The sequence below is a fragment of the Neodiprion pinetum genome, chromosome 6 (genome assembly GCF_021155775.2).
Source record: "Neodiprion pinetum isolate iyNeoPine1 chromosome 6, iyNeoPine1.2, whole genome shotgun sequence".
In the NCBI taxonomy this organism is placed as follows: Eukaryota; Metazoa; Arthropoda; class Insecta; order Hymenoptera; family Diprionidae; genus Neodiprion; species Neodiprion pinetum.
In genome coordinates this window covers 30,999,446-31,026,356 of record NC_060237.1, presented here as the reverse complement: position 1 = coordinate 31,026,356, position 26,911 = coordinate 30,999,446, and the positions used below count along the sequence as shown (strand labels likewise).

At 41.5% G+C, this 26,911-nt stretch overlaps 1 protein-coding gene and 1 non-coding gene across 4 annotated transcripts in view; one reads left to right on the top strand and one right to left on the bottom strand.

Moving 5' to 3' along the window:
* Positions 1-26,911, bottom strand: part of LOC124221735 (uncharacterized) — a 38,574-nt gene that overhangs the window by 3,290 nt on the left and 8,373 nt on the right. Inside the window, exons 2-5 of one of the 3 annotated variants that reach the window (XM_046631987.2) lie at positions 5,626-5,869; positions 3,345-5,382; positions 2,949-3,128; positions 10-194 (exon numbers count right to left, since the gene is read on the bottom strand). In XM_046631987.2, the coding sequence (XP_046487943.1) occupies positions 10-194; positions 2,949-3,128; positions 3,345-5,382; positions 5,626-5,790 (2,568 nt within the window). In that variant the 5' untranslated portion in view covers positions 5,791-5,869. Of the gene's footprint in view, positions 1-9; positions 195-2,948; positions 3,129-3,344; positions 5,383-5,625; positions 5,870-26,911 lie in introns of those variants that run through there. The other 2 variants (XM_046631988.2, XM_069137277.1) reach the window with 2 other exon arrangements.
* On the top strand, positions 6,927-6,997 carry TRNAG-GCC (transfer RNA glycine (anticodon GCC)). Its single transcript has one exon. It is a non-coding gene; the product is annotated as a tRNA-Gly (tRNA).

Sequence of the window (26,911 nt, the reverse complement as noted above, 5' to 3'; positions counted from 1 at the left end):
ATTAATTACCGATGACTCCGTCGTGGATGATCGAGGGCCGGCGAGAGGCTCGTAGTCCCCGTGGTTCGGGGGCATCGCGGCGGGACGCTTCTTCACCGGGGGCTGGCAGATCGCCTGGTCCCTCATGCTGGCCGTCCTCTGAGGCTTTGAGGGGGCGAGGGCGCTCCGTACTTCACCTGGAACATCCTCCGCTGCTGCAGGGCCGCCCGCCATGGTCAAGCGCCAGGGTTAGTACCACAAGACACAATGCAGAACACAGCCTATTTTAAGCTACCATACAGCAAACTCGACGTTCCGCATAAAATTATGAAATCGCGACGTTTTCAGCTTTTTTTTTGCGACAAATGCAATCGTGTTGAGCATTTTTCTCACAATTCGATTATTTCAGTCGTATTATTATCATGCGTATATTTTGTGCAACGAGAACTTGTTATTCGATCGGGTATGATGGGGGGGGGGGGGGGGGGGATTAATTTTGAAAGCGTCGTCATCGCTTTTTAAAACCGTCATAAAGATGCAGTCTTACGCGTGCAAGTATCTATGAATCGTCGTGTGATAAAATGGAAGAAAAGAAAAGAAAAGCAAAAAAAAAAACCGTAATGTCGCATCCGCGCGACTGCAAACGGGGTCGATTTCTCTTCCGTGGAACGGCGTAAATAGTTCCAGCTTGAGAATACATGCCACATACATATTGTATGCAGGTAGGTACGCTACTGCACAAATAAGTTTATACGCGGGGTGATTGACGTAGGTAGGTGTATACACTCTGCGGATACGTGAGTTGTACGTGAATTTCGTCTAAATTAGCGAGGTCGTGCAAATACTGCCGTATAGAGTGGCAAGAAAACATGACAATAAAGAGATCAATCGCTCGATCGTTTTTACGAAAGACAAATAACATTCGAAATATTTTATTGGATCGCTGAAAAAGGCTCCTTTCTCGTTTTCGCATGCGGCGTTAGTTGCACCCAGCATTACCAATACGATATGTTAGGTGAAAAACTGGCGAGGACAGCTTTCCGCCAACCGTAACACCAGACAAAGCCTTTACATTTTGTCTCTACTTTCATTTCAGTCGGAAAAGATTGACCAATAACCGATTGCAATAGTCCGAATTCATACATGTACTGCAATGAAAAGATTCGTTCGGTGTTACGGTTGAGGTGTGATTATAAATATTAACATTACACGTAAGCGATTTCTGTTACGTATACACTCGTTATTTCTTATCTGAGTTTTTTATTTGGCAAACATTCGAAAAAGGCACACAGGTTGAGAGTAAAATGAAACAAACAATAAAATAAACAGACCGAGGAACCGGCAAATTTGGATGTAAAGGTACGACAAACAGTGATCCGATAACATGTATTATTACAGGTACAGTACAATGCAACGATAGAGACAAAATGTAAGACAAGACACAGTGAGAGATGATGCACTAATAGAAAACAAGAGATTCTCTGTTCAAGCAAAATCATTTATTTCAAAACATTTGGAAATTCTTGTAATTTTATATTATGTATATATATATTGGGATATATGTATGTATGTGATTACAGGTAAAGGTATTATTTTATTTACGCTAATGAGTTATATGTATGTATCTATATAAGTATATAAAATTGCATAACCATTTAAAAGTCAAAAGAAAACGAAAAAAGAAACAACCTTTTATACTTATACACGTTTCATTATACAGCCATTCTCAAACATAACTAACCCTTCTCGTATATTCCTATATTTATATATTTAATACTCTCGGTAAAAATATCAACTATAGTTCAATTTTCGATTATACACGTTTCGTGTATCCACAATACCGCTCTCGTCCCAGGAAATTGGAGAGAATAAGTAAACGAATGAACGCACAAATTAAATGGAAAAAAAAAGTAAAATTGAAATGCTGCGAAATTGAATAATAGACAATGAAATGTATATTCACTCTGCGCATCCAAGAAAATAAAATTTCTATATTACGATTGTATTTTTAATAAATGCGAGTGAATCGATATTTTGCGTATCATCGATCATGGCATCGCGTGTCCTAATACCTAAGCTAATTTTCAAGTCAGTACTATTTCGCATTATATCTAATAATGGACGTAATGTCGAACTAGTTTGATGCAAAACCGAACAACGTCTCGCCGCCCAGATTGTCACGAATTTACCGTTTTTAATTCCAATCCGGTGATATTGTTATTGAACACTTGTTCGAACTGTAATCATCGGATGAGAATGAGCGCGAATATACCAACTTCTAACCGTCGTTCGTATCCGTTACACTATACAGGTATAACAAATAGTCAAGTATGCACGAGTTGAACCGTATCATGAATAACAAACGGCAGGATGATCGTGAGTCATAAGACAAGATTCCATTTACTTAAAATTACATCTTACATAATTATTTATTACAGTATAAGACCGCGAGTCGTGAGATGCATAAATGTATGGGTATGGATGAGTGTCATGCATAATGAATATGTAATTATAACTATGTGATAGATCAAGTTTATTGAAGATGAACGAAAGACGCAGCTTATAAGTATTTAATATAAAACAAATAAAAATCGCGAGTAAAATTTTCTCTTATCATGATAGGTTCAAAAACTAACAACCGAGACGTCTATTAGATCACAGCAATCATCTCATCTCCTCTGTATCACGATAAAAATGTCTATTCAAGTACCTAGGTATAATAGTTTACGATCCTTGCAAGCCTGTTATGTCAAAAAGCGTGCAGGCATCCACGTGTGAGTATGGCTATTACATCGTTATTGTCATTATTATCATTATCATCATTATCATCATTATTATTATTAATATTATTAATATTATTGTTATTATTATTATCGTCGTCACTCGTGTTCGTTATCATTAATAATATTAATAATATTACCCGCCTCATTTTCAATCGTATTAGTTACACTGTATAGGCCTGAACTTACCCAGATTCGCGTAGATCGAGTCGGGGCTCGTCGCAGGATTCGGTGGGTGCCACGATTTACTCGGTGATTTGATCTCGGTTCGCGGTGGTGGCGGCCGTGCCGGCTTGTTCGCCGGGTCCAATCGGGCCCAATCGTCGAGGGACTGATTCCTGGGAGGTGGCGGCGGCTTCCCGGGTCTCGCTGCATGGACACCGATGGTGGAAAATGGAAATTTAATTTTAACCTCTCAGAAGGCAAATGCCTCTACGAACCCTTCTTTTCGGATGAAGGTTATACCCATATTGGTCAACTTTATCGATCATCGACAAATGTCGGTGTTGTTGTCAGCCGCGAATCACGCGAAACCAGGACGAAGAAGGAAGTAAGCAAAGGCAGTACACGTTAACGACGACTCACCAAAGGGATGATGATGAGTGGGGCTGGTAGAGAGCGACGAGAGGTGCTGGGTCTGGTCGGTCTCGCCGCCGGATTCGTCGGTTCTCTGGTCCTTGCTGATCCTGGGAAGGCGTTCCCTACTGACAACCTCAACGGCGGCGCCGTCGAGCTCCAGAGGATGTATGATTTCGAGTCGAGGTTTGGCCGTTGGCTGAGGCGACGTTGGGGGATCGTCGAGTCTCGGCGGGAAGCCGGGGGTTCCGTCGACCTGGTCCTTCTTCGAGCCCATCCTGAGAAACTTCTTGAGAGAGAACCGTGACCGAGCCTTCTTCTTCTCCTCGATTTTATCGGCGTTATTGGCTAAGCTGTCCTGAGACAAGGATATCATCCTGCGAGCGTCCGCGTCAATGACCGACGAGCCCGACTGTTCGCTCGGCTGCGTGTCCGCGACTTCCTCGGTGGCGTCCTTGCGGAATTTCGGACTGCACGAAGAGGCCCTCTCCCGCTTCTCCTTTTCCCTGACGACCGGCGAGTCGGACTTTAGATTGGCCGCGCCTGGATTACGGGCGAAAAGCGAACTTCCGGCTTCGTCGAACGTCGGTGCGTAAGTCGGCGGCGGTGGTTTCGGGGCCATCCGTCGTTTGTTCGACGACCTTACGGCATCACCGTCAACGTCGGCGAGCGTCGGGCGGCCCGTTTCATCCTCGGCGTCCTCCCCCCTTCCCGGGATCAACGCCGTCGGCTCTTCCTCTTCGCCTACACTTTGCTGATCCTGCGTTCCCCTGAGGGTAAAACTTCTGGCCCCCGGTCGCGAAGCTTCGCAAGAACTGTTCCTGAACGCGGACGGTGCCTTCGGCGGCAGAAAAGACGGCTTCTGGGGAACCGTGGGCTTCGACTTCTTATTCACGTCGACGCTGTGGAGGAACGACGAATTCCGCGGCTCTATCGGCGGCGGGCTCCGCGGCAAGGCTGGTGGTTCGACGACTTCCTCGTCGGCTCTGCCGTCCGGTTCTCCGGCCAGCTCCCTGCTGACCTTCGGCCCGAAGGATCCCTGGGCCTCGGCTTCGTCCGGTTTGTTCTCACCAGCCTCCTCATCCGCGGCCTGTACCTCCATCGTGTTCACGTCCTTCCCCCAGGTCTTCTTCGGCTCCGGTTCACCATCCCGATCCTCGATCCTCGCGTGGCTCTCGTTCTCCCTCGCCGCACTCGTCCTCGCGATGTACTCGTTTTTCGAGTTCAGGGTCTGCTTGTAGCTACCCTGGGTCGCGAGCTTGACCGGCTTGTCGGCGTCCTTCTGCTTCTTTATAGCGGGGGTCCTCGTGATGCCGGTCTTCCGATCGGCGCTTGGCTTGGCGACGAAGCCCGACTTCTGGAAGGCCTGATCGCTGCTCACCGTTCTCCCGGCAATCGTCGAGCCCTCGACGGTCTGGAGCGAGTCACTCTTCTGTATAACGGAAATAAGATTGCTCGACGTGATCAGAGGCATGTCGACGATCTTCTCGAGGGCGGAGCCGTTCTTCTCGAGCTGAACGGACGTCGCCTCCTTCTCGTTTCTATCCCGGACGATCTTGTCCTCGGCTAAGCTGTTCACCGACTTCAGGGTGACCTCCGACTTGGCATCGGCGATCTCGCCGATATGTCTGCTCGTCGAGAAGTTGGCAGCTTTTCGTTCGGCGGGCCGTTTCGCCGTCGGTACAATCGCGTCCCCGGCGCCAAAGGGCGTCACCGAGACGAGCAGGGTCTTCTTTTTGCCGTCCGAGTCCTTACGCGGTTTGCCCAGCATCAACGAGGCGAAAGACTTCTTGGCGTCTGGAGTACCGCTCGAGGATAGATTCGCGGTGACCGTGTTGAAGCTCGTGTTGGCCCTTGTCAGGTTGCAGAGTGCTCGCTCCTCCTCGCCGTCGGGAAGGTCGTCCTCCAAGCCCAGCGAAGACTCGCTCATCTCGAACTCCTCCGAGTCCGAGAAATCGTCACCGCCGTACCCGATCACCTCCGTAAACGAATCGGGAAACGCGACTTTCTTCTTCCCCCTGGAAGAAGTCTTTCCCTTGAGGATCCCCTGAAGCAGCGTCGGCGGGGTTAAGAACTTCGATTAGTTATTGGGATGAGTGAGAGTGAGTGGGTGTAACGGGTAACGGGGAAAAAATTCTAAAATGTTTTTGAAACTATAAAACGATAAAGCTTTCAAACTCAAGTTGCTCCAAGTGTTTCCATTTTCTTTAAAAAAAGAAACTACTCCTAAAAATAGATTCGATTTTAGATCATCCAAGCCGAACCCCCCTTTCTTTAAACCTCTTCTTACCTGCGGCATCGCCTCGACGTTCATCGTCTTCGTCGTCACCGTTATTCCTTTGAACCTGGCGTTGTTCTCGACGGTTTCTGAATGCTCCTCACGGGGTTTGAAGCAATTCGAGCAGAGCTCCTTCTTCCAGGCATTCTGCACGAAGTGGTTACACTGCGACGACATCCTAGCTCTACCGCATCCAGTGCGATTCTTTAAACGGCATTTGCAGCCCAGTTTACGTATCCATCGTCGTATCAATGATCTGAAACAGCGTACGTAGAGAAGGTTTATGTAGACGGTGTACAGGTTGGTCTCTTAACAGCCGGGGGACGTCGTCGGACCAATGCCGCGATGGTGTGTCACCACCACTCTTATACGTTGGGTCGATAATTACACGATGACGAGGATGACAAGTGGGACTGACGACAGTTTTCTCTGAATAACTTCAATCACCGTGATTAATGAACGAAAATCGTTCCCTGCGGACATTTCTCTGCGGTCCAAATTCATTCCCCGTATCGTTACATACAAATCAGTACGCATGTAGGTATAGAGAAAGTTGACTGATACTGTATATTAAAAGGGTAAAAACGAGAGTGGGCATAATTTGTATAGGTACTACAACGTATTATACGCATTGTTTCACGGACATTGTTACATTCGCGTTAGCGCGCTGCCGTTTCATCAATAAAATTAATTAACGACCAAGTGTAAAACTTAACAATGTTAAATTACTGCTCATCCGGTGTAATACTAACAATCATGCAGTTGCCACAACAACATTATACGTGTTCCTCTCTTTTCAGCTCTCTGCTGTACCGCAGCTGCAGTTTATTATGCCAGGCTTTCCAATGAAAACTTGAGTAAACATGACACCTACGTACCCAATCGTACATAAAATATACCCCTGTTGTTAAACGGCATTCATAGCTGTGTGAATAAATAAATAAAATTACACCTGTACGGGGTTACGAAGCCTTTTCCGTTTCGTAGTCATCCATGGTGGTAGAAATATTCGATAAAAGAGTAGGTATCACTCTTAAAAAATGGTATACGTATAACACGTTGTAAAATTGATTCCCATTTTTATTGATACGAAAGACTGCAACTTTTGAGATTTAAAACCTCCGTGAAGAAATGGGGTTTTTTTTTTCTCTAATCAATTATTTCGATAGTCGTGACCAGTACCAGATGAACGTAATTTTGCAGATGAAAAAAAATTATAAAAAAAATGAAATCAAGTTAAAACAGCAGCTGTATTTATTTTAAGACATTCGGATGAACCTTGATCAAGAATCTTTTCCATCCAGAGTCTAACTGCATCGGTGGTTCAGTGGTAGAATGCTCGCCTGCCACGCGGGCGGCCCGGGTTCGATTCCCGGCCGATGCAATTGTTTTTTTTTTCTTTGTCTTCACATCCGATTAATCGTTCATACGATCTTTTTCACCTCTCTTCGAGGAAATTTTATCATCGATATTATTTATTTGGAACAGATAAACAATTACAATGAAATTATTTCGATACGAATGATTTGTTTTTTTCTTGTATGTTTTCAGCCTCGGGACTCCGTAAACCGTCGAGTGGGATGTCTCCGATTTTTTTTGTTACAGGGTTATCAACCTCTCCGAGAACGAAGTTGTGACCAACCGATAAAAATTAATTCCCGCATCGTCCTCAGCCTTTTACTGACTGCGAAACGATCCTTGCCATGTGCCTAACACGCACGCACATACGTGTGTTACCCACATCACATTAGGCGGGCAAGAATTCTTTCTGTACAGGTTTCTAACACAAAGGATGAAAATTCCGCGAACTCGTTGCTCACCTCTCACCCGAAACAATAAAAAATGATAAAATACAAGTATGTAAAAGTAAAACCGCGAGCAAACAAATTACACATATGAAAAGCACCATGATGCGAATAAACCTCCGCACGTAAGGAATGTTTAATCCGTCCATATGCATACCTATATTTACGTATATACGCACGAGTTGACCGAGAACGTGAACGCGGAGGAATGCTCGTCGTAGACGTTTGAACGTGTATCAGAGTATGCGAGTCCGTATGTGGATACCTTCGAGCACATACCCACCACGTCCAACAATATATCCACGCGTATTGCACATTTGCATGCACGAGTATTATACGGCATAATGCAAGATCCGGCTGCTGTAGGAGTGAGACAAAGAGGCGCTCGAATCTGCGCGTCCTTCGATCTCGCAGGTGTAAGGCTGTAATATCGTGTACCAAGTCCCCGTATGCCTGCGCACCTAGGTATGTATATGCATAATCGTCTAGGTGTATAGGGAATAAAAGTGTGGCTGAATAGAAAATCCCATTCGCCGTCACGTCCAAACAATTAGCCACACACCGAGTTTCTTGCCACTGCTGTTGCAGAGATTCTTGGTCTTTTTTCTTCCTTAATCCGAGGTACCATTATACATGGCACTTGGACCTGTACAGTCGTTTCAAGGCCACGGTCCCGGTCGACTAAATAACCCGCGTCGCAAAGACCTCGCAACGCCATGACCGTAGACTTAGAAAACTCTCTCCCGCTCTCTGTGAGGCGTGCAAGTTCCGTCATCGAGCTAGATAATCACGTTTGGTCCAGCCAAAGATCAAAAATATTCGGGATATGGCTGCATTTTTGTTTACAGGGATTTTCTACCCTATGGAACTCCAATCTAAAGTCATTTTTGACCTGCATAGCCGGCGTGTATCGAGAAAACAGCAAAATTTGACGTTTTTTGCGTTTTCATCGAAAACTGCCGCCGATAGATGAAATATGACTTGACCATCGTGTAGACGGGTAAATTCTACATCGAATTACGTCCTCGTATGTCGGAAACGGAGTCGGATTGACAAATTAAAAAACAATAAATTCTACTTATCGATGGTGTCTGGAGAATTTAGGTGAAATAATTTCTTTTTTCTTAATTTGTTTATCCGACTTCGTTTCCGACATGCGACCACATAATTCGATCTAGAATTTTCCGCTCCACCCGATCGTCGAGCCAATTTTCATCTATCGATAGCAGGTTCTGAGGAAAATGCAAAAGACGTCAAATTTCGCTGCTTTCTCGAAGCACCGGCTATTCAGCTCTAAAATGACTTCGGATTTGAGTTCCTCAGGGTCGGAAATCCCCTGTACAAAAAAAAATGCATCCATATATCGAATATTTTTTATTCGGACCTATTTTGACTGTACTAATTATACCAACGTAGGTGAATAAAGAACGATGCCTAATTCTTGTCGTTTCACTCGACACATACATACTAACTGTACAATATTCATCTGTGCACTCGTTGCTCGACGATAGCGATTCGTTAAATATCATTCATCAACTTCTTCGAAATTATAACTTGTTATTCAATCGGTACTCGACATACCATTAATTAAACAAATTTTCATTCTTTACAGATACGGCTATCAGCACGATCAGCACCGCCCGATGCGGACACACGTTTATCTCTCTCGTTCGTATATCGACATTGTCGCCGTGGTGGTGGGGTGTGCGAGGTGAACAAACAATATTTTTTTATTACACCTATACCGACGTGACGCGCGAACCATTATGACTATACATACGTAGTAAAGCGTTATGCAGGCACATGTGAGCCCATGGAGATTAAAAATTTCGCCTGACGCCCGATCCGCATGGAGGTACACGGTTAATTACCCGACACTTTACGGATTACAGGCATACCGACATGAGCTCTAAATCACCTTTTCTCGGTCATATTCAATTTTTCTTTTTTAATAAATGCGAAAAATATTACCAACACGTAAAATTGTAGTATCAACGGGACAGAGTTGAAGTTCCGAATTTGAAAATTTCACAAAGCGATGAATGCAGGCTCGAAAAGAAATTTAATCGAAATTGAATGCGAAAGAGTCTAATTACTTCTTCTCTATATCCGGCAGATGATCCAACGTTCACACAAATTATGGGATCGTTAGCCTATCGTATATACTCGTGATCATGGTTGCCCACGATTAATTGGTTCATTAAAGAAGCGGGAGATCTCAATACCTACGTTTTGAACTGAAATCATATCGTGTGAACTTAAACTTCACCGTTGAAAGTCGAGATCACAGTTGCATCTGTACGTATACGTATAAATGTATATACTATAATTCTAGATACAATACAGTACAACGTACATCCACCCGTAACGAACATGCAAATACGTACGAGTGTTCATTATCGTCGTTGTTGTTCTTATTATCTTGCCACGAATTGTTTGGCTTGCGTGAGATATTTGGCTTGCGGGAGAACTAACTAATTCTACTTTTCTTTCTCGACTGTTTGCTCGTACAAGTAGCAAATTCTTGTCGCGAGCTTTCAATCTTAAAAGATAAAAGTAAAAATCGAATCTTCGTACACATACCCGTTTTATGACTGTAAAAGCTTGATTATACGGCGAAAAGAGTAGAAAAAATTCAATTTTGTTTCTTCATTTTCTCATTATTATATCCACTTACATTATTTGTGCCTTGCAAATTTATTTTTCAAGTATTGATTATCACAATTTCCAAAGACATAAAGAAAAAAATGTTCCTTCTTCTTTCAGCGATTCTTGTTATTATTATTTCCATCGTACACGTCCGAAGTTTGACACTCGGTCAAGCTACGACTGACCCGGGCAGGCAGCAGCGTGACTGCGACTCGGATTATATGTATACATGCCTACGACTACTTTCGCGATAGAAATGATGATAGAGAACAAAGATATGTCAGAGGACGTCTCGGATTTAAAATCTACTGACCCAAATTCATGGAGCGTAAAACGAGCGTACGTAAGTACCGTCGTACACGAACACGGACACACACACACAGGGGGATTTGTATTATATACGCAGGCATATTATTGCAAATTGTACAAGGATCTTAAACGTATATATCTAAACGTTTCAAAATATTTATTATATAAATACCTATACACGTGATTATGCGACATTTAGCCTTCGCGGATGACGCAAACGCACGGAGCATTTACTTTAAACATTAACAACGACAATAAATAATAACGATTCAACGGGGATATTATGATACGTCGAGTTTTGCGATTATTACCAGAATGAAATTGCTCTTTTATTATAAACTCTTATCGCGTAGGTATAACGAGTACACACCGGTTCGAATCCCCTCGTCGTTTTGGATATTGTGTCATCTTTTACCGCCTTTATACCCCCATGATTGTATTTGTGTGTGCGCGCAGGCGACGATGAGTGATCCTGACGTAACACATCGCGCGCCGTTTTTTATTCCGAAACAATAAAAAGCTGTTTTTTGCACAGGGGGAGACCACCGATACCAAATTGGATAATTTTAAATTTAGAATCTGCAGAAGCGATCGTCGATCCCGCCGTAGAATCGTTCGCGCGGAAAAAAAAGAAAGAAAAGGCGAAAAAGCGGTGACATTCGATAGCCGTTAAATACCAGAGTTTTGCATTCGTGGGCAGGATGAGGATTCCTGCGGTCATAGACGCGAGGACGGTTGCAAATTTGGCACATTAATTCGTACCAACGGTCGCAAAACACGCCTGTCAATAATACCTAGAGATCGGAGACGGTTTCGGTCCGTATCTCGAGCGATAAGAACTTTTTTCAAACCCGTCTAATAATCATATCTGCGACGCGCCACAACGTGTAATGTATACCCACGATATCATATTTGCATAAATAATCAAAATGCAGGACACGTGGCAGCGCGAAGTAACGCGATGCGTCTGCTGCTGCACGCCAGCGTTGAACCGAACGGAAATGCCTCCCGATTATTCACGTTCAACCGTATATTTCACGTACAGATCTATCTACGAATGACTCGCGTACGCATGTACGATGCATTGTACAATTAACGTGCACAGAGTGACCGAGCTGCGGCGACTCGACGCTACATTAATATCCGTTTCCGCTCAATTTCGTTACGAGGAAAAAAAATTCGATATGATAATTGAATGGAATATGGAAGAAATAAAATAGCGCTTTTAAAAATCAATATTAAGAGCTCATACTCGGCTGTGAGATATTCTGTTTGGAGTGCCGATGCACGTTTGGAAAAAAAAAAAAAATTTATTTTACGGCACACCCTAGTGTACGTATAAGGCGTATTCTTTTCGCATACCGTCATTTTCGCATATATTTTCAACGTCAATGATCATACGACTCAATTGATATTACAGCCTGTATACACTGTACATGTATAGTTAAAATCAAGCGCCGATCACGGCGGTTCGAGGTCAAACGAAAGGTGTGTAACAACATGGCAGAGGACAATATAGACTAAATCCTTGAAGCCGGTATAATTGCCCGGCTACGCCGCTGCAGCACCCTTGGGGCCGAAACTGTAAAATGAACATGAGGCCGTACCCAAATACTTTTGCAATATTTGTTATAATATAAGTACGATAATTCGCGCGGCTTGACTAATCGAGTTATATACAACGTTAAAAACATTCACGGCATACGTAAGTTAATGTGTACATTAGGGTGGTCTATTTTACCGGGACGCCCCACAAGTTGAATCCAAATAAATACATAGATAGAAATCTCAATCCTAAACCATCGCGCTAGGTCTGTGAACGTAGCCGTTTAAATCATATACATTTCGTTTTTAAGGAGATTTGCATTTATTAACTTGGAAGCAATTCGGGAGTTGGACGAGACAAGATTGGAAGAAATGGGAACACAAAGAATTGTTAAATTTCGAGTCCCATTCATGCCTCGCACGTATGGATGGACGATAAATGGACATGCACGCCTACATGCGTAACATGGACACGTATCAGAGACTCGAGAATCACGATTCATCGGCGGCGCGTTGACCACGCGTAAAAAATTATGTTACACATATGCCTGTACATAGTTGTATTTTTTATGTACATGTAAACTACTTCTTCTTCCCTTTATCAAGCACGGTCTTGCTACACTCTGTACAATATATCGCTGGTGAGAAGAGAAGTTCTCGTCCGATGAACGATGAATGCTGAATGCCGAGCATTATGCATATTATAAATACTTTGTACGTGACGTGTGTTCTTCGAATGAGCGATACCCGCTCGCCTTTGTACGTCTAACCAATAACTGCCGCGCAAAGATAAAAATCGGAATGCAAGCCGCATTTGTACGATATACCGTAAGATAGACGTCACCGAAGAAGACGATTCACAGATCGTTTGATTCTTCGCCCGATTTACATTCAATATGATGTTTTCTTTCGCCGAATGTGTACCGTTTCACTGATCGAGCACTAATTTTCATTTCCTAACTTCGGATACGGGTTAAAAGCAAGAATTTCATAGAATTTCAAAATATGGAAAGCTAAAGCACAGAAAAATTAAAACACAGCAAGTAGTAATACGGAAAGACAAAGTATAGAAAGGTCAAAACATGGAACAGCAAAATCGGAAATCTGTATACGATTCTACATTATCGAGAAGAATTCTCACGATTCTAGAGTTTGGCATTCCATGTTCCGACCACTGCAATCGTCTACTTTTCCATACTTCGGCTCTCAACGTTTTTAAATTCTACAGATCAAGTTTTCATTGTGGCACAACCTCCGATTTTCTTGATCTTTCAATATCTTTACCCCCACCCCCAACTTCTAGCCACGCGCTCATTCGATTCCGATCATTGACAAAGACGCGGGTATACTTATTACAGCTATACCCACATGTAGAAACCACGCCCTGCAATACACGCGCCTTTACACGCATGCTTGCATTATTATAACACTCACACGTTCGGAATTCGTCGTGCGTTCAGAGAGTCGAGAGGCACGTCAAGGGGCAGGGAGCCATTCCTCTCCTAACAAAGAGCCAGATTCTTGGGTTCGTTCCGTCTCTCTTCCTCCTCTCTCCTCTCTCGTTATTTATTTTCCCTCAGTTCTCCGATCTTCAGTTCGGAACGAACTGCTAACAGCGAGGGAAATACGACGCCTCGCGAAGTCAGGAAACCGGAAAACGTGCTTCTTTGTCAAAGTGGGGAACAGGAGGAGAGAGGAGGAAGAGGACCTCGGCGCTTCAAGTTCTACCGGTCCTAAAGGAGGTCGGAACAACGCGCGAGGAACGCCGACCGGCTTCTCCTCAGTTTAAAACCTCGAGCGGTTTTCTGAACCGGATAGATAATCACTTGTTTTTTTTTTTTTTTTCTTTTTTCGATTCGATGTATATGCATACATGCGGCCGTCAGGAATACGCCTAACACATACTTTTAGCCTGTCACACGTTGATTTAGGCCTCTCTTTTAGTTTCATTTGCGGTTTATTTGCACTCTTATTTCAACCATGGAAATAATTCAGTCTTCATTTCGTTTCACAAAATACACTATTTTCGTAGTTTCACGTACTTAGTATCATGTATGTGTGGCGTCTGATTGCGAGATGAAAACTGGTAGCGAGAGGAAGAAAAGGAGAAAGAAAGAGAAAGAGAAAGAGAGAGAGAGAGAGAGCGAGAGAGATGTTGAGGCGAACTTTCTAGCCTGAGCTCAGCTGCAGCAGTATACATCAGTACTGTTACAACAATTGCTTTGGCGAATAAATAAATTGTTTCCTGGCCGTCTCTCTCGCATCGCTCTGGCGTAATCTCAGCTAGTGTATGCATCCAAAGGTCACACTGATTTCACGATGGAACGTGAAAACTATGGGAAGTTTACATTACACACCAAGTTCATATATGCCCAATTAGTCTCGATTACGATTCGTAATTAACGCCAGCTCTCGTAAAAATTTGATAATTTTTATATACGGTTAATTGGACCTCATCTAGTTTTGATGTATGCACATATCGTATACGAGTAGACGAGATTAAATTACGTATATATATATATGTGTGTGTGTGTGTGTGCGTGTGTGTGAGAAACTGTCTATAGAAATTTGTATCAAATCATTAAGGCGAAATAGTAAAAAGAAAGTATCACCTATATACCTACATAGATTTAAGACGACAAGGACAGCTGATTTCAAATAAATTTAACCTAGTCGATAATCGATTCAATATTTGGATCAAACATCATTTTAAATCGTAAAAATTTTTGTGATAACAATTTATGTAGTTTGGGATTTTTCCATACCGATATCTCAGTTTATCCTTTTGATGCTTCATATCCTTTGATGAACGATTCATCGTCGTTTGAAGGGTTTTGAAAAAAAAAATCATGGTAGTGTAGCTCATTCTCAGAAATAGAAATCACCAATTTGCTAATAACTTGGGAAAAAAAAAAAAAATGTCTTCTTACTCCCCGCATTCGTAAAATGAATATGAAGTATCTCAAAAAAATTAATTGGCCCGTCAGCGTGGAAAAATTCTCACGTAACAAATTTTTATTCCACGATTTTTTTTAATGTGAAATGAACCTTGATATTACATATATGTATTACAGTATCGGTCTCAATTCTCCGGTTCTACCGGATTAAAGAGACGGAAACAGCAGCCAAGTATTACATTACTCAAGTTATGCGAGCCGATCGTCGCCAATCGATTATATATTTAACGGTCAATTAATCGGAGGGTATTGGCCGTTACACAGCTGAATAATTCTGTGCAGCAGCAGTTTGGCGAGAAAATCATTTCTTTCCTTCGTTGCACAGTCCCAGGTTATACCTACAGTATAATACATTACGTAAAATGGTCGGAAAAAAACGTTGACGATCATTACAGGTATTATACTTTTACCGCAGCGGTATTTTCTAACGATAACGGTTGAAATTTGAGGCACCTATTTGTTGCCTGCGGCGAGGAAAAGGAAATAGTCCAGGTAAAAAAAAAAAAAACTATAAAAAAAAAATTAAACAAGAAGAGAAATGACGGTGATGATGACGACGATACGAAAAGTGAGTGAGAATGTGAATAATTGTTGCTCGCGGACTTTTTTAAATGCCTATCGTCGAAAGTCCATGGCAGACATTAAATTTGACAAGGATGGAGTTAGTGTAACGTTACCGTAACGATGGCATGTTTAGGAAGAATCGCTGATTCGCATCTTTACGACTTTCCGAAATTTCAATAAATCATTGTAAACAAAATATACACTAATTCTGAAGAAACCAACTCTTTGAAAAGTCATCCTAGAATTGTCCGATAATAATTTCTTCTCCCGATGTATCGTTACGTTAACGTTACTAACTTCAGCCTCATTGAATTCAACGTCTGCAGTTACATATATATATTCATACACACGATAATTTGAACAAATGGAATTCCGGGATGTAACAGTCATTACAATTATTAGCTTATACGTTATGTCGGGGTCAACTAACCGGCTAATCGTATACATATGCGCGTTTAATAACCACAAAGAAAAAAAAAATCACAGCATATTTATAGACTGGATAAGTTTTACAGGCACGCGAATTTTTACGTATATAATGTGTGTAAATATTCTTACGAGCAGGTAAGTGTGGTGTAACGTAACCGTAACTCTGATAATAAATGCCTGCAAGTCAAAAAAAAAATTTGTAATTCCAAGGAGATACAGGCGTAATCAGAATCTATTCTCTAAATATACATTATAAAACGCAACGTCTCTCTGTCTCTCTGTCTGTCCGTGTGTTTGCTTATAACTAGAAATTTTAATTTTTATTTTATTTATATGTCTAAGGTATTCAAGGTCTCGATGAGTGGACAGTTTTTCCACAAGAAGTGTATTTGACGATATTCAGAAGCAGAACCGCATCATAGGCGCGTCATTGACCATCGCTGGCCGATCGAGAAAAAAAAATCTTTGCAACGGTTTCGATCGTTTACGTAACGCGACAATTGTCGATGCCTAGAGAACCGGACGCAGCTAGTCTCTGAAACCGGTTTAGAAAGAAGAGAAATAAAATGAATAAATGTCCATACGCGCCCGTCTGGGGAAGCACAGAAAATATCGTTTACAGTGCGTGAACCTCGTTATAGATGCAGGGGCATTGTAAGTGCTTTAAAAAAAACATTCGCTGTTGAAACAGATGGAAATTGCAACGGCAGTATTTCCCAGACGTAAAGGTATACCGCATGCGGCCGCGATCGCTCGAGATTTACCGATCGATCGGTTACGTAATAAATAAGTCTCGATACGAATTCATTCTATACGCGTACTCTATATATCGCGGACATATGTTGCGAATTCTCATTAAGACTATGGGTACTTACGTACGTGTGTACGACAGTTGTTAGCTTCAATGGTCTTGAACAACGTATAATATAAACTTTCTCCGATTGATTAAGATTATAGGTATAGGCATATGTATAAGTTGTAACCTAAATCTAGGTCACGAATGAAATAATTCCTGTTCCCTTATACCCGCTTCTTTTTTATTTATTTATTTTTTTTTTCTTTTACACCTTCTAAATTTTACTTCACCCAGACGAAAGAGGCATCGTCAAACGACGGAAGAGACGAGAAAATTTATTCAGGCTCAAGACTAGAATATTAAAAAAAAAGAAAAGGTAACTAGCCTCGGAAAGTAGTGCAAATCAGTTGCATACACGCTGTTACGATATTCTGTACTGTATATGTCTGTTATCTATCTGGCGATAACTTTCTATTTCGCGAGTAGACACATACGAGTATATTCTGCGACTGGTTGCAATGTATTGAAAATAAAAAAAAAATTAAAAAAAAAAAAAAAATAAAGAATCGTGGAAGCGACGTGGTGGAAATGACGAATGACTCGTTGTTTGATTATTAGCCATGTTGCAGGTAATGCACAGATTTAACGTACCTATCTGACACAAGGCACAAGCGCACCGTGTTTAATAAGTTTGTAACTTCGTAGTGCAAAAATATATGCGAGAAAAGGTTAAATATTTTTCGTTAGAAATTTTACACAGTCGATTATAAACCGTTGCTGCCGCTGGTGGTGGTCGTTCAACAGAGTCGGCCAAGGTTCATCTTTTGTTGCCAAAGCAGGATTCTCGAACCGTGACCAGGACGCAAGTTTTTCTACACACTCGGCCGATATGCGCGTCCGTTATGATCAAGGGTATGTTAGGTTGGGTTAGGTTATTATTATTTCTATACGTATACCACGTATGTCACACATGCCTACGTACGTACACGTATTTAATAAACGCACCAGTTGCGCCAAATAAGCGAAATCAACGAGAGCTAACGAAGCTCGAACGAACCCCGAGTTGCAAGTGGCACTTTCTCTCTCTCCGCGAAATTATAGCAATTTCAAGTCTCGGACGTCTATTCTTCATTTCGAGCATTTCGAAAACAACCAAAGGTTATGTTATTTTCTCTGTACAATAATATGTATACGTGAAAGAAATATTTTCCTCGCATCGTAAACGCAACTGTAACATTCCAAACGTGTTAATTTTCATCAATTATGGCAACATCCGAAATTCTCTCATTGCTTCAGCTTGCAAACGCGGCAATCAATGTCTCGGTCGAGTTTACTCCGCGAATAATTTCCCACCCATAATTCGGACATGAATGGTACGCAACGCACAACGCACTTTATAATAAACGATGCCCAGGAATGATAATCGTCATCGCAGGTGTATTCCCACTGTATAAAGGCACATCATCTCTTTTCCATGTATGTACATATACACGTTCACGTGTATAACACGCCGCACCTCGGTCTCGAATCGGCCTCTTTAGAAAGCGGACGTGTAAGTGTGCCTCTACACACTGCACCGATATATGCGGTGTCTGCGTACTATGACACTTGAACTATAAGCATGTGTAAAACAAGTAAAGGCCAGGAAATTCTCTCCCTTCGGAAAGTACCGCGGTTGCAAATAATCATAAAAGACGACAAAATTTGTTTTTTATAATACTCCGAATATCGAAAAGAATGTCTGTGTAATTGATGTCGAAGGGATGCCCCGGTCGATTTCGACGTTGACATATCATCTCCAAATATCGAAGCCCGCGTATCTTGAGCGCGAAAAAGGAACAAATTTTCATTTCACGCAGCAATAAAGAAACCGCACGGATGGTAAGAAACCGCAATAGTAAATTCGTAGAATTCGTGCCGTTTCTTTATTTTTGCGTCGAATGAAAATTTGTTTGAGTGTTTTTGTTCAGGATTGCGTCTAGAATGGAGCTGCTGCGCCCTTTTTATACGCCAACGTCGAGATGAAAATTTTCGAACGCAAAACGAATCATGAATGAAATAATACTAATCTTCTAACGGAGTATCACAAGTCTGTGAATAAACTGGGTTACCACAAGTACGACAGCTACTTGAATCCGTCGTGCAGTGTAGGTATAATGTTAAATCAGACTCGAGAGGTCAAAATTCCATTATTTTTTGTGATTCGGTGTGCGCAATCGTAGAGAGAGAGAGACGCATACACGCAACTACGTGTGTAGGTACATGTAACATATACGATATAATTCGTGCCGCAAGTAGCTTGTACACACACACACGTATATATATAATGCTCGCGTGGAGAGCGTGTTTAACCACACTTCCAAAAAATCAGGCAAGTGGGCTGCGCGATGATTTCACTCTCCTATTCGTACAATTTTTGAGTGCACATATGTATGTATTCATATACACATGTGCTTGTACCACGAGTCAAGATATCGTAAATTAACGTAGATTGTTTAGCCGTTGCGCTATCGTTGCACTTAATTAGTAATTGTACGCGTAACGAAGAGCGCGGAATTTTTATCAACTTGGTGAATCTCACCAATCGGTTCGTAATCACGTCGCATATTTGTAAAATCGTTCCTAAATAATTTATACTTTGAGAACATGTAATATAAAATAAATCTGGAAACGATTTGTCGAATCAATTTTCACCACTTTCGACTTATTATATATTCGTATGTTCCAAAGACTGGACTAACAAGCATTCTAAATATCTGGTTACCAAGGTTGTTGAAAAGGGGACGCGATTAAAAAGTAAAGAATAATATAAATTGTATTCAAGAATCACTGTGCTTTATAAATTGCTTGCAAAACGTATGAGTTTTGTAAAAGGTCACACGGACAGTGGAGGAGGGTTTGCCTTTTTTGTTACAACGAATATATAAGTGGGCGATTCAAGTGTAGAATCACGCGCGAAGAGATCTGCGGTAATTGGTCAATTCGCTTCAACATAGCCAATTTAGTACAAAGCTCAAACTCTGTTGAATTTCGCGAAGAATTTCGCCTACGACAGATAGCGGAGTGAACAACGATGACGACAATTCTATTTTAGATATCGTTAATTGCTTTTTACGCCAGCATCCAGGATCAAATAATATGCATGCTACACCTGATGAGAGATGAGATATGCAGGAGCAGAGTGTGAAAAACGTAGAATCCGAACGCCGATTGCAACCGGATTCTCACCTTATAGATATACATACATACATACATACATATATATATACATATATATATAGCTTGAGCACTTTTACGCTGCGATGATTAGAAACGAATGTTAATGAATTTATAGGAAAGCCGAATCGAGTCAAGAATGCTATATTGTACAGCTGTAACGCGAATCGAAAGTTTCGAAACATATGCGGATGCGGCACACTCTCGCTACTAAAAATTCAAATCAGTTTGAATGTGTTTTGAAGATCGTTCGACACCATCTCGATCTAACCCAAAAGTCCTGTTTCCGTCTTTCTCCGATACTTTGCTTGATTTTCGATTTTTCGATTTTCTTTCGAGTTTGTCCGAAGTTGTTTTTTTCCGCCAGATGATCGCGTCGCTCGATCTCGAGCCTGCGATTCAACGGTTGCAAAATTATCGCGCGACGCGGCACAGCGGGTAGAAAGTCCCCTCTGCATCGGGTATCTTTTGTCGTCGGTACGCGTTAAAATCGTTCGTTTCTCAGATCGTAGATTACAGACGAATTAGACCCCGGCACCCCGTTTGTTCTTTCCGCCGTTTTCTTCCTGCTCGATTTGCAGGTACGAAACGTAGCTCTCGCCAAATACGTGGCATGCATACGCCTATCGATTTCAGTTGTTCCTCGGCAGTTAGAAGTACGAGTTTCACGTACGAAGTTTACGAAATTCAACGCGCCGTTAAATTTATATTAAACGTGTTATTCGAATGGCTTTCGAGTAATTCGAGTGAGATGTTACGCGAAGGAAAATTTTACCATCACAATCGGACAATCTCTAGACTCCGCAATGAAAATCTGTAACATAGACATAAACGTTCCTTTTTTTATACGAATATATAGTTTTCCCTTCAACTCCGACCAATACTTACGTAGTAAGGTATAAATACTTTCAGGCTGACTTTTCCGCGGCATTCACTGTTACAGGAAGATATCGAATGGCGGTGAAAAACGACGCGCAGCTGATCGATGTTCAGTGAACCCATCGATTGTCGCGAGCGTGTGATACAACGATAAAAAGTAAACGAAACGCGCCTTTGTTGAATCGCGGTTCGTATTGTGTGCGTTTGTAAAGGTAACTGCAGTCTGTACAGGATCGGATGTCATTTTCCACACGAGGGGTCCGTTGTTTCTCTATTATTATCGTTGTTATACCCGTAGGTACACCTTTGACACCGCGTGCGCGATGTACGTGTACCTTTGCAGGTATATGAAATTTGTATAAAAAAAACCCAGGGAACGAGCGAACGAACGAACGGATGTGCCGCATTCAGTGGCGGAGTCAGGCACCTCGACGATAACAGGAACAACGAACGCCGGCTTTGTGCTGAATCAATGAATGAACGAATCGCTGACTGAAACGCGAGATAGGGATTACACGCGGTGCCGTGGAAGAAAACAAAACCGTCGAAAACGCTGAAGGAATGAAACTTTATACACATGTGTCGGATCGTCAAGAATTTGCCAAGGCGCGTGTCGTGTGTTCGGGCATAAAACGAAAAATTGATACAACTTATTCTCTTTACATTTATGGACATATTACCGGTAAACTGTTTCGTCGAACATGCGCGACAAGTAAAGTAATATCACGAAAAATCGGATGCGTTATTTTATATCACAAAAATTCCGATGAAAACTATTTTCATTCAACCTTTTAAATACAAAAATACATCATTCTTTTACCCCCGTACGTTATTTTCTGTTCAAAGAGTAAAAATATCGGTATCATTTTGCATCCTGATACATGGTAGTACAGGACTGACTTTTCCTCACTAAAATTTATTGCTATTTCTTGTTATAGTATAAATAACGAGGCTGAAGTTTGCAACGTTAATGCAATGATGCATCTTCGGAAAAGGTCGTTATATATTTTTCAAACTTTTCAATTACTTAAAATTTACTAAATTGATAATACAACGTATCAACAAACTCAGATTTGGTACATTCAAATTTTTCAGCTATTCTAAAGGAGAAAAATAGTAATTTTTGTTTCAACGTTGCGATGGATTAACTTCACTAACTTCAGCCTCGTTATAAATATACGGTAAGACTTTGCTTACGGTTGGGAGGAAATTTTCAAGTATCTAACTCGATTCGGACATAAGAAAACTGCGGTCTGAATTGCACGGGATGTAAAAAATGAGGTGAGACGAGTCGGTGAAATTTTCAACGATATATCGCTAAAGTAGGTAAAATTACGCACCATGCGTATACCTAGATTCACATAACACAGATAGACGCCGATTTCTAATTAATCTTAAAAGGCAAACTGGGGACAGAGCAAAAGCAGCAGCAGCAGCTCGATGTCCTCGATAATGTATCTGCAATAACGACGACGGAAAACCGGTAGCACGTATTATTTCCGTAAGCATACATTCGTCGGTACAGTTTCTCATCGTCTACTATACGCGCGTGCGTTTCCGTACATAAAACGCATAGAATCATTTTATTTACACGTTATATACAAAACTATACATACATGTGTATATATATATATATATATATATATATATATATCCAAATACGCAATAAATACGGTTTCTAATTCAAGTATTTATACGGAGTTTCCAGACTCGTGGAAAGCTTCTTTTTTATCCCTCCTCCGCTCCCCCTTTTTTTTTTTTTTTTTTTTTTGAGAACTGCGACCTCGTTTCTCACACGGTATAACGTACTACAGGCAAATATATCTCCACCTTGTTGCAATATTCTTTTATTTTCAATTTTATGCTACTTAATTGGATTGTCGGATATGTACGTAAATCGCGACCCGCTCGTCTAGTTCTACAGTGATTCTTCTTCTCTGCTGCAGCAGGTCTGTGCGCAAGTGTGTGAAGTTTATACAACAAAACTAGTTCATTTAACTGGTTCAAACGCGTTTATTTTATAGTTATGCGCACTTTATGTACATAACGTATCACTCGAATAATGAAAGCCGCACCGCGTGCTTCGGTTCAATAAATTTATACCAGAGTCGTAAAATGCAGATCAAATTAGTGCAGTTGTATTAATTGTACTTGGTTATAGGTACGTACATGCATGTATATTGTGTATAAGCAAAAGTATCCATACAGTAACGTAAACCGTTCGTGACATACTATTTTTCACTTCAACTGTACATGCATTGCAAATAGACGCGGAAATACGGTGCTTTTTTGTACGTTCGTTCGTCTTTCGTGAAATGAAGAAAATAAAAATCGTAGTAAGGAGCTACGGTTGTTAAGTGACCTACACCTGCGACAAGAGACACGTATTCCTACACGACGAACACGAGAATTGAGCCTTCGAATAGGTAAACCGTGTGTTTTTTCCCTCTGTGGTAGGTACGGTTTCTTTTGGTAGACCATAGATTTGGGAGTTGGAGGAACGCTTCCGAATTCCGAGCAAATATAAAATCCCAAAATATACATTATTGTGCATGTATTATGCGTATATAAAAAGATATAACTCATGTTTTCGCAATTTTATGGAGAACTTTCTTCTTATCACTCGTAACCGCAAGCCTTTTATACTTTACGTTTGTGTTAAATTTCACAATCGACGAGCCTCATGTACAAGTACAGCGCATACATAACGACAAATCACAGTTTTTCTTATTTTCATCCTTTCATTTAACGCTTGATCAAGTTCCGTCAAACAGGAAAACAGCGCTGCCAATGCTGCGGAAGGTGAATAACTTGAATCAGCAAATGACTGATTCGACGAAAATTTTGTCTATGCTTTCAAATTTACAAAAATACAAAATACATTTTTGTCGCTACAACTCCGGCGTATAAATCAAATTTTGCCATTGGTTGTCGACAATCATTTTATACCACCTAATTTTTACGTGACGCAGAAAATATTCCCGCAGCTGTTGCGCGGCTATCAGAAAATTTACGCATCGTTATTATTGCATGACGAGTAATAGAGGCAAGCTTCGAACCCTTGTTCATGCCGCAAACGATTCATTCTTATCGAGAAGATAGAGAAAAATCCGATTATACAGTATCGTCTCGAATATTGTTTTAGAGATTACGGGTTCGAGTATACAAATCCACCATTCAAACAAGACAAAGTTTCACGCATTCTATTTATTATCATCTTGTGCAAACAAAGACGCTTATCTGCACTTTTGAAAGAAGAACGAACCGATAACGATGGGCATGCTCGAGGCAGCGGATATCTCATCATTTTCTTCTCCTTCTTCTTCTTCTTCTTCCGCGTCGAGGGATCACGTACGGGGCAAAGTTCCGCTACATACCTTCACGTTCCTCGCCGTCGTCGTCGTCGTCGTCATCCTGCCAGCTCGTCTCCATCGCAATGGCGTTATAGGTATACTTGCGCGCTTGCCAACTCGGAAAGGAAAGAACGATCAAAAATTCCTCCGGTGTTACGGGCAGCGGCCTTCTGCTTCGCCGCTTGATAGATACGTGGACGGACAGACAGAGAGACAGAGAGACAGACAGACAGACAGCTAGGCAGACGAATCGTACCGTATGTTCAATATAGTCCGAACAAACCTACGCGAGACTATAATATTATACGCTAGTAAATATTATAGTTATGTAAGCTTATAGATACACTGAATTACAACACAGGTCGGCGACTAAAAAACTGCACAGATTTTTTATACCTTATCTTATAGATTTTCACTCACTCAAGCCGGGAAAAATACTCAAAAAGTTCCATCGCGGTCAGGTTTTTTCTTGAACTCGTGTTTGTAGTTTCACTTGTCAGAGTGAAACTCCCGTTTAATTCAAAATTTGGTATCCTATTCTTGATTCTAAAAATCAAAATTCAGAAGTGATTTCTTACGTCCAGCTAATATATATTAGAGTGAGACTCAAGAATAAATACGAACAGGGAAACAGAAAATGGAAAGCTGGAGCGTGTTCGGAGAAGTATTAAAGAGAAGAAAAAAAGATTTCATAGACGCAAAGAATGAACACGGAATGATGAATACATTTTACAATGAAATTGTTTGTTTAATCTTATAACAAATATTCTGCAGTTAATTGTAATAAAATGGTGGTTTTGTCATTACTGTGCTGCTTTTTTTTATGCAAACACCTTGTGCTTTGCAAGAATACTGTACGCGATGGAGAGAAATGGAAGTCATTCTTGGATTCAGTACACTCGAAAACATAATATTTACCAAGAACATCCCATGCAGTTTAAAAAAAAAAATATAAATGATGGTAACAAAATTTTGTCAAATTTCTAAGCGGCACATTCGAATTACGTACAATTCGCCCACATGAGTTTAAAATAAAGAGAGAAAACCATCAGAGCCGATGGATCGCACGCCGTGATCGATAATAACAGATTTCCGTTTCCCGTGGGCTTCATTCATATAATCATAGGTATATGTCAGCCCTGGGAGGGAAACGCGGCTATAGCCTGTGTCTGTAATTACATAGTTAACGCCAATTCATAGCAGAATCCGCACAGCCACGGTCATGCCGACGACTTCATTCAATGCACCCGAGGTATGTATACGAATGAATAGGCACGTTTTTATGAAGGTGTAACAACTTTGGTCACACTTACGTGTAACATGCATGTGTATATGTACAACTACCTGCCGACCGTTCACGAAACAGGGTTAATTGCAAGGTGTGCGACACGACGATTCATTACAAATTCTCTTCGTTCGTTAAATACTACATAATACGTATACTCAAGTGATCGATGACGATGCTTTGGTACGGTAGATAAAATAAATTACATTTTTTTTTCTTCGTGTAAAAGTTAATCGCTACAGATGATTTTTGAACTACCAATTGGGTATCGTGCATCGTATACGTCGCCAAGTACCAACTACGACACGTGTAACGAACGCTTCATGTTACACCTCGGCTCTCGTTATTTTTTTACCGCCGCCATCCCGTCGGAGCTACCGTATCACGTTCAAGGTTCATTTCGTAATTTGCACAATTTTTACCGGAACGACACGACGGCGGTGTTATTGTGTACAAGTAGGTACAATCGACACGCCGACCGATTTATCGATAGGTTTGTCTATTTATTTATATTTTGGAATTTCCCAATTCCCGCCGATCGACGTCCGTATCAATAATGGTAAAAATTTGACATACTCGATGAGCAGTCGCGGTGTATCTGTGTTTCAGAGAGTAACAGAGATCTCAAAAATTTTTGTTCCAATTCTTTGATTAGATAAATGGCTCAAGTACCTGGTGGCGAACTTGATAAATAGTATATTATACTCGATCAATCGGAAAAAAATAATCGATTATCTTTGGTAATTGTTAATACCTACTCGATAAGCTACAGTGTCAAATAATGCAACCTACTACCTCCGAGGAATCTTGCAGCTATAGGTACATACATGAAACAAAGTAGGGTTCAAGGAGAATTAAAGGAGATTACTTGCGAGAGGGAGAAAGAGAGAATTCGTCGTCGCGTCGCGTCGGTGAAAACAGCTTGCGGTATCAATGCGTGCACAGGTTGCACAGACAGGTATGCGTGCATCGGAGGAGAAATGCGCTTCAAGAGCATCTCGCGCAATAACGGATCGTCGCAAAGGGCGAAGAACCGGACGGTCGGGAACTTCGGATGCTGCATGCAGCGGGAGCTGCATCATTTCTCGGAATTCTCAGTATACGGCACGATAGCGAGGCGAATTCGCACGTGGTTCGCGATTGTTGCACGAGTCCGTGCCGCGGTCCTCCGACGAGGTGCAAGGATCAGTTTTTTAAACATTATACCATCTATTTTGCTTTTTATTTTTCGCACGCGTCCGCGACCACGACGTTGTTGTACGCGTATGTGCGTACCTTCAAATCGTTGCTCCTCGAGTATTTAGGTACGTCTGGGATTGGATTGTTAATCGTATTATCGCAGTTAAACGCGGGCACTGCAGCTTCGGTAATTAAGCCGCAAGGCTGCGACACGTCTGCAACGCAATGCGGCGAGTCTAATTCAAAGCGAAGCGTCTCATTCGCACCCTCTTCTCAGCTCCTTCTCGTTTTTTCGAGTCCTAAAAAAGTAAGCGGCGACTACCTTTTGGGGT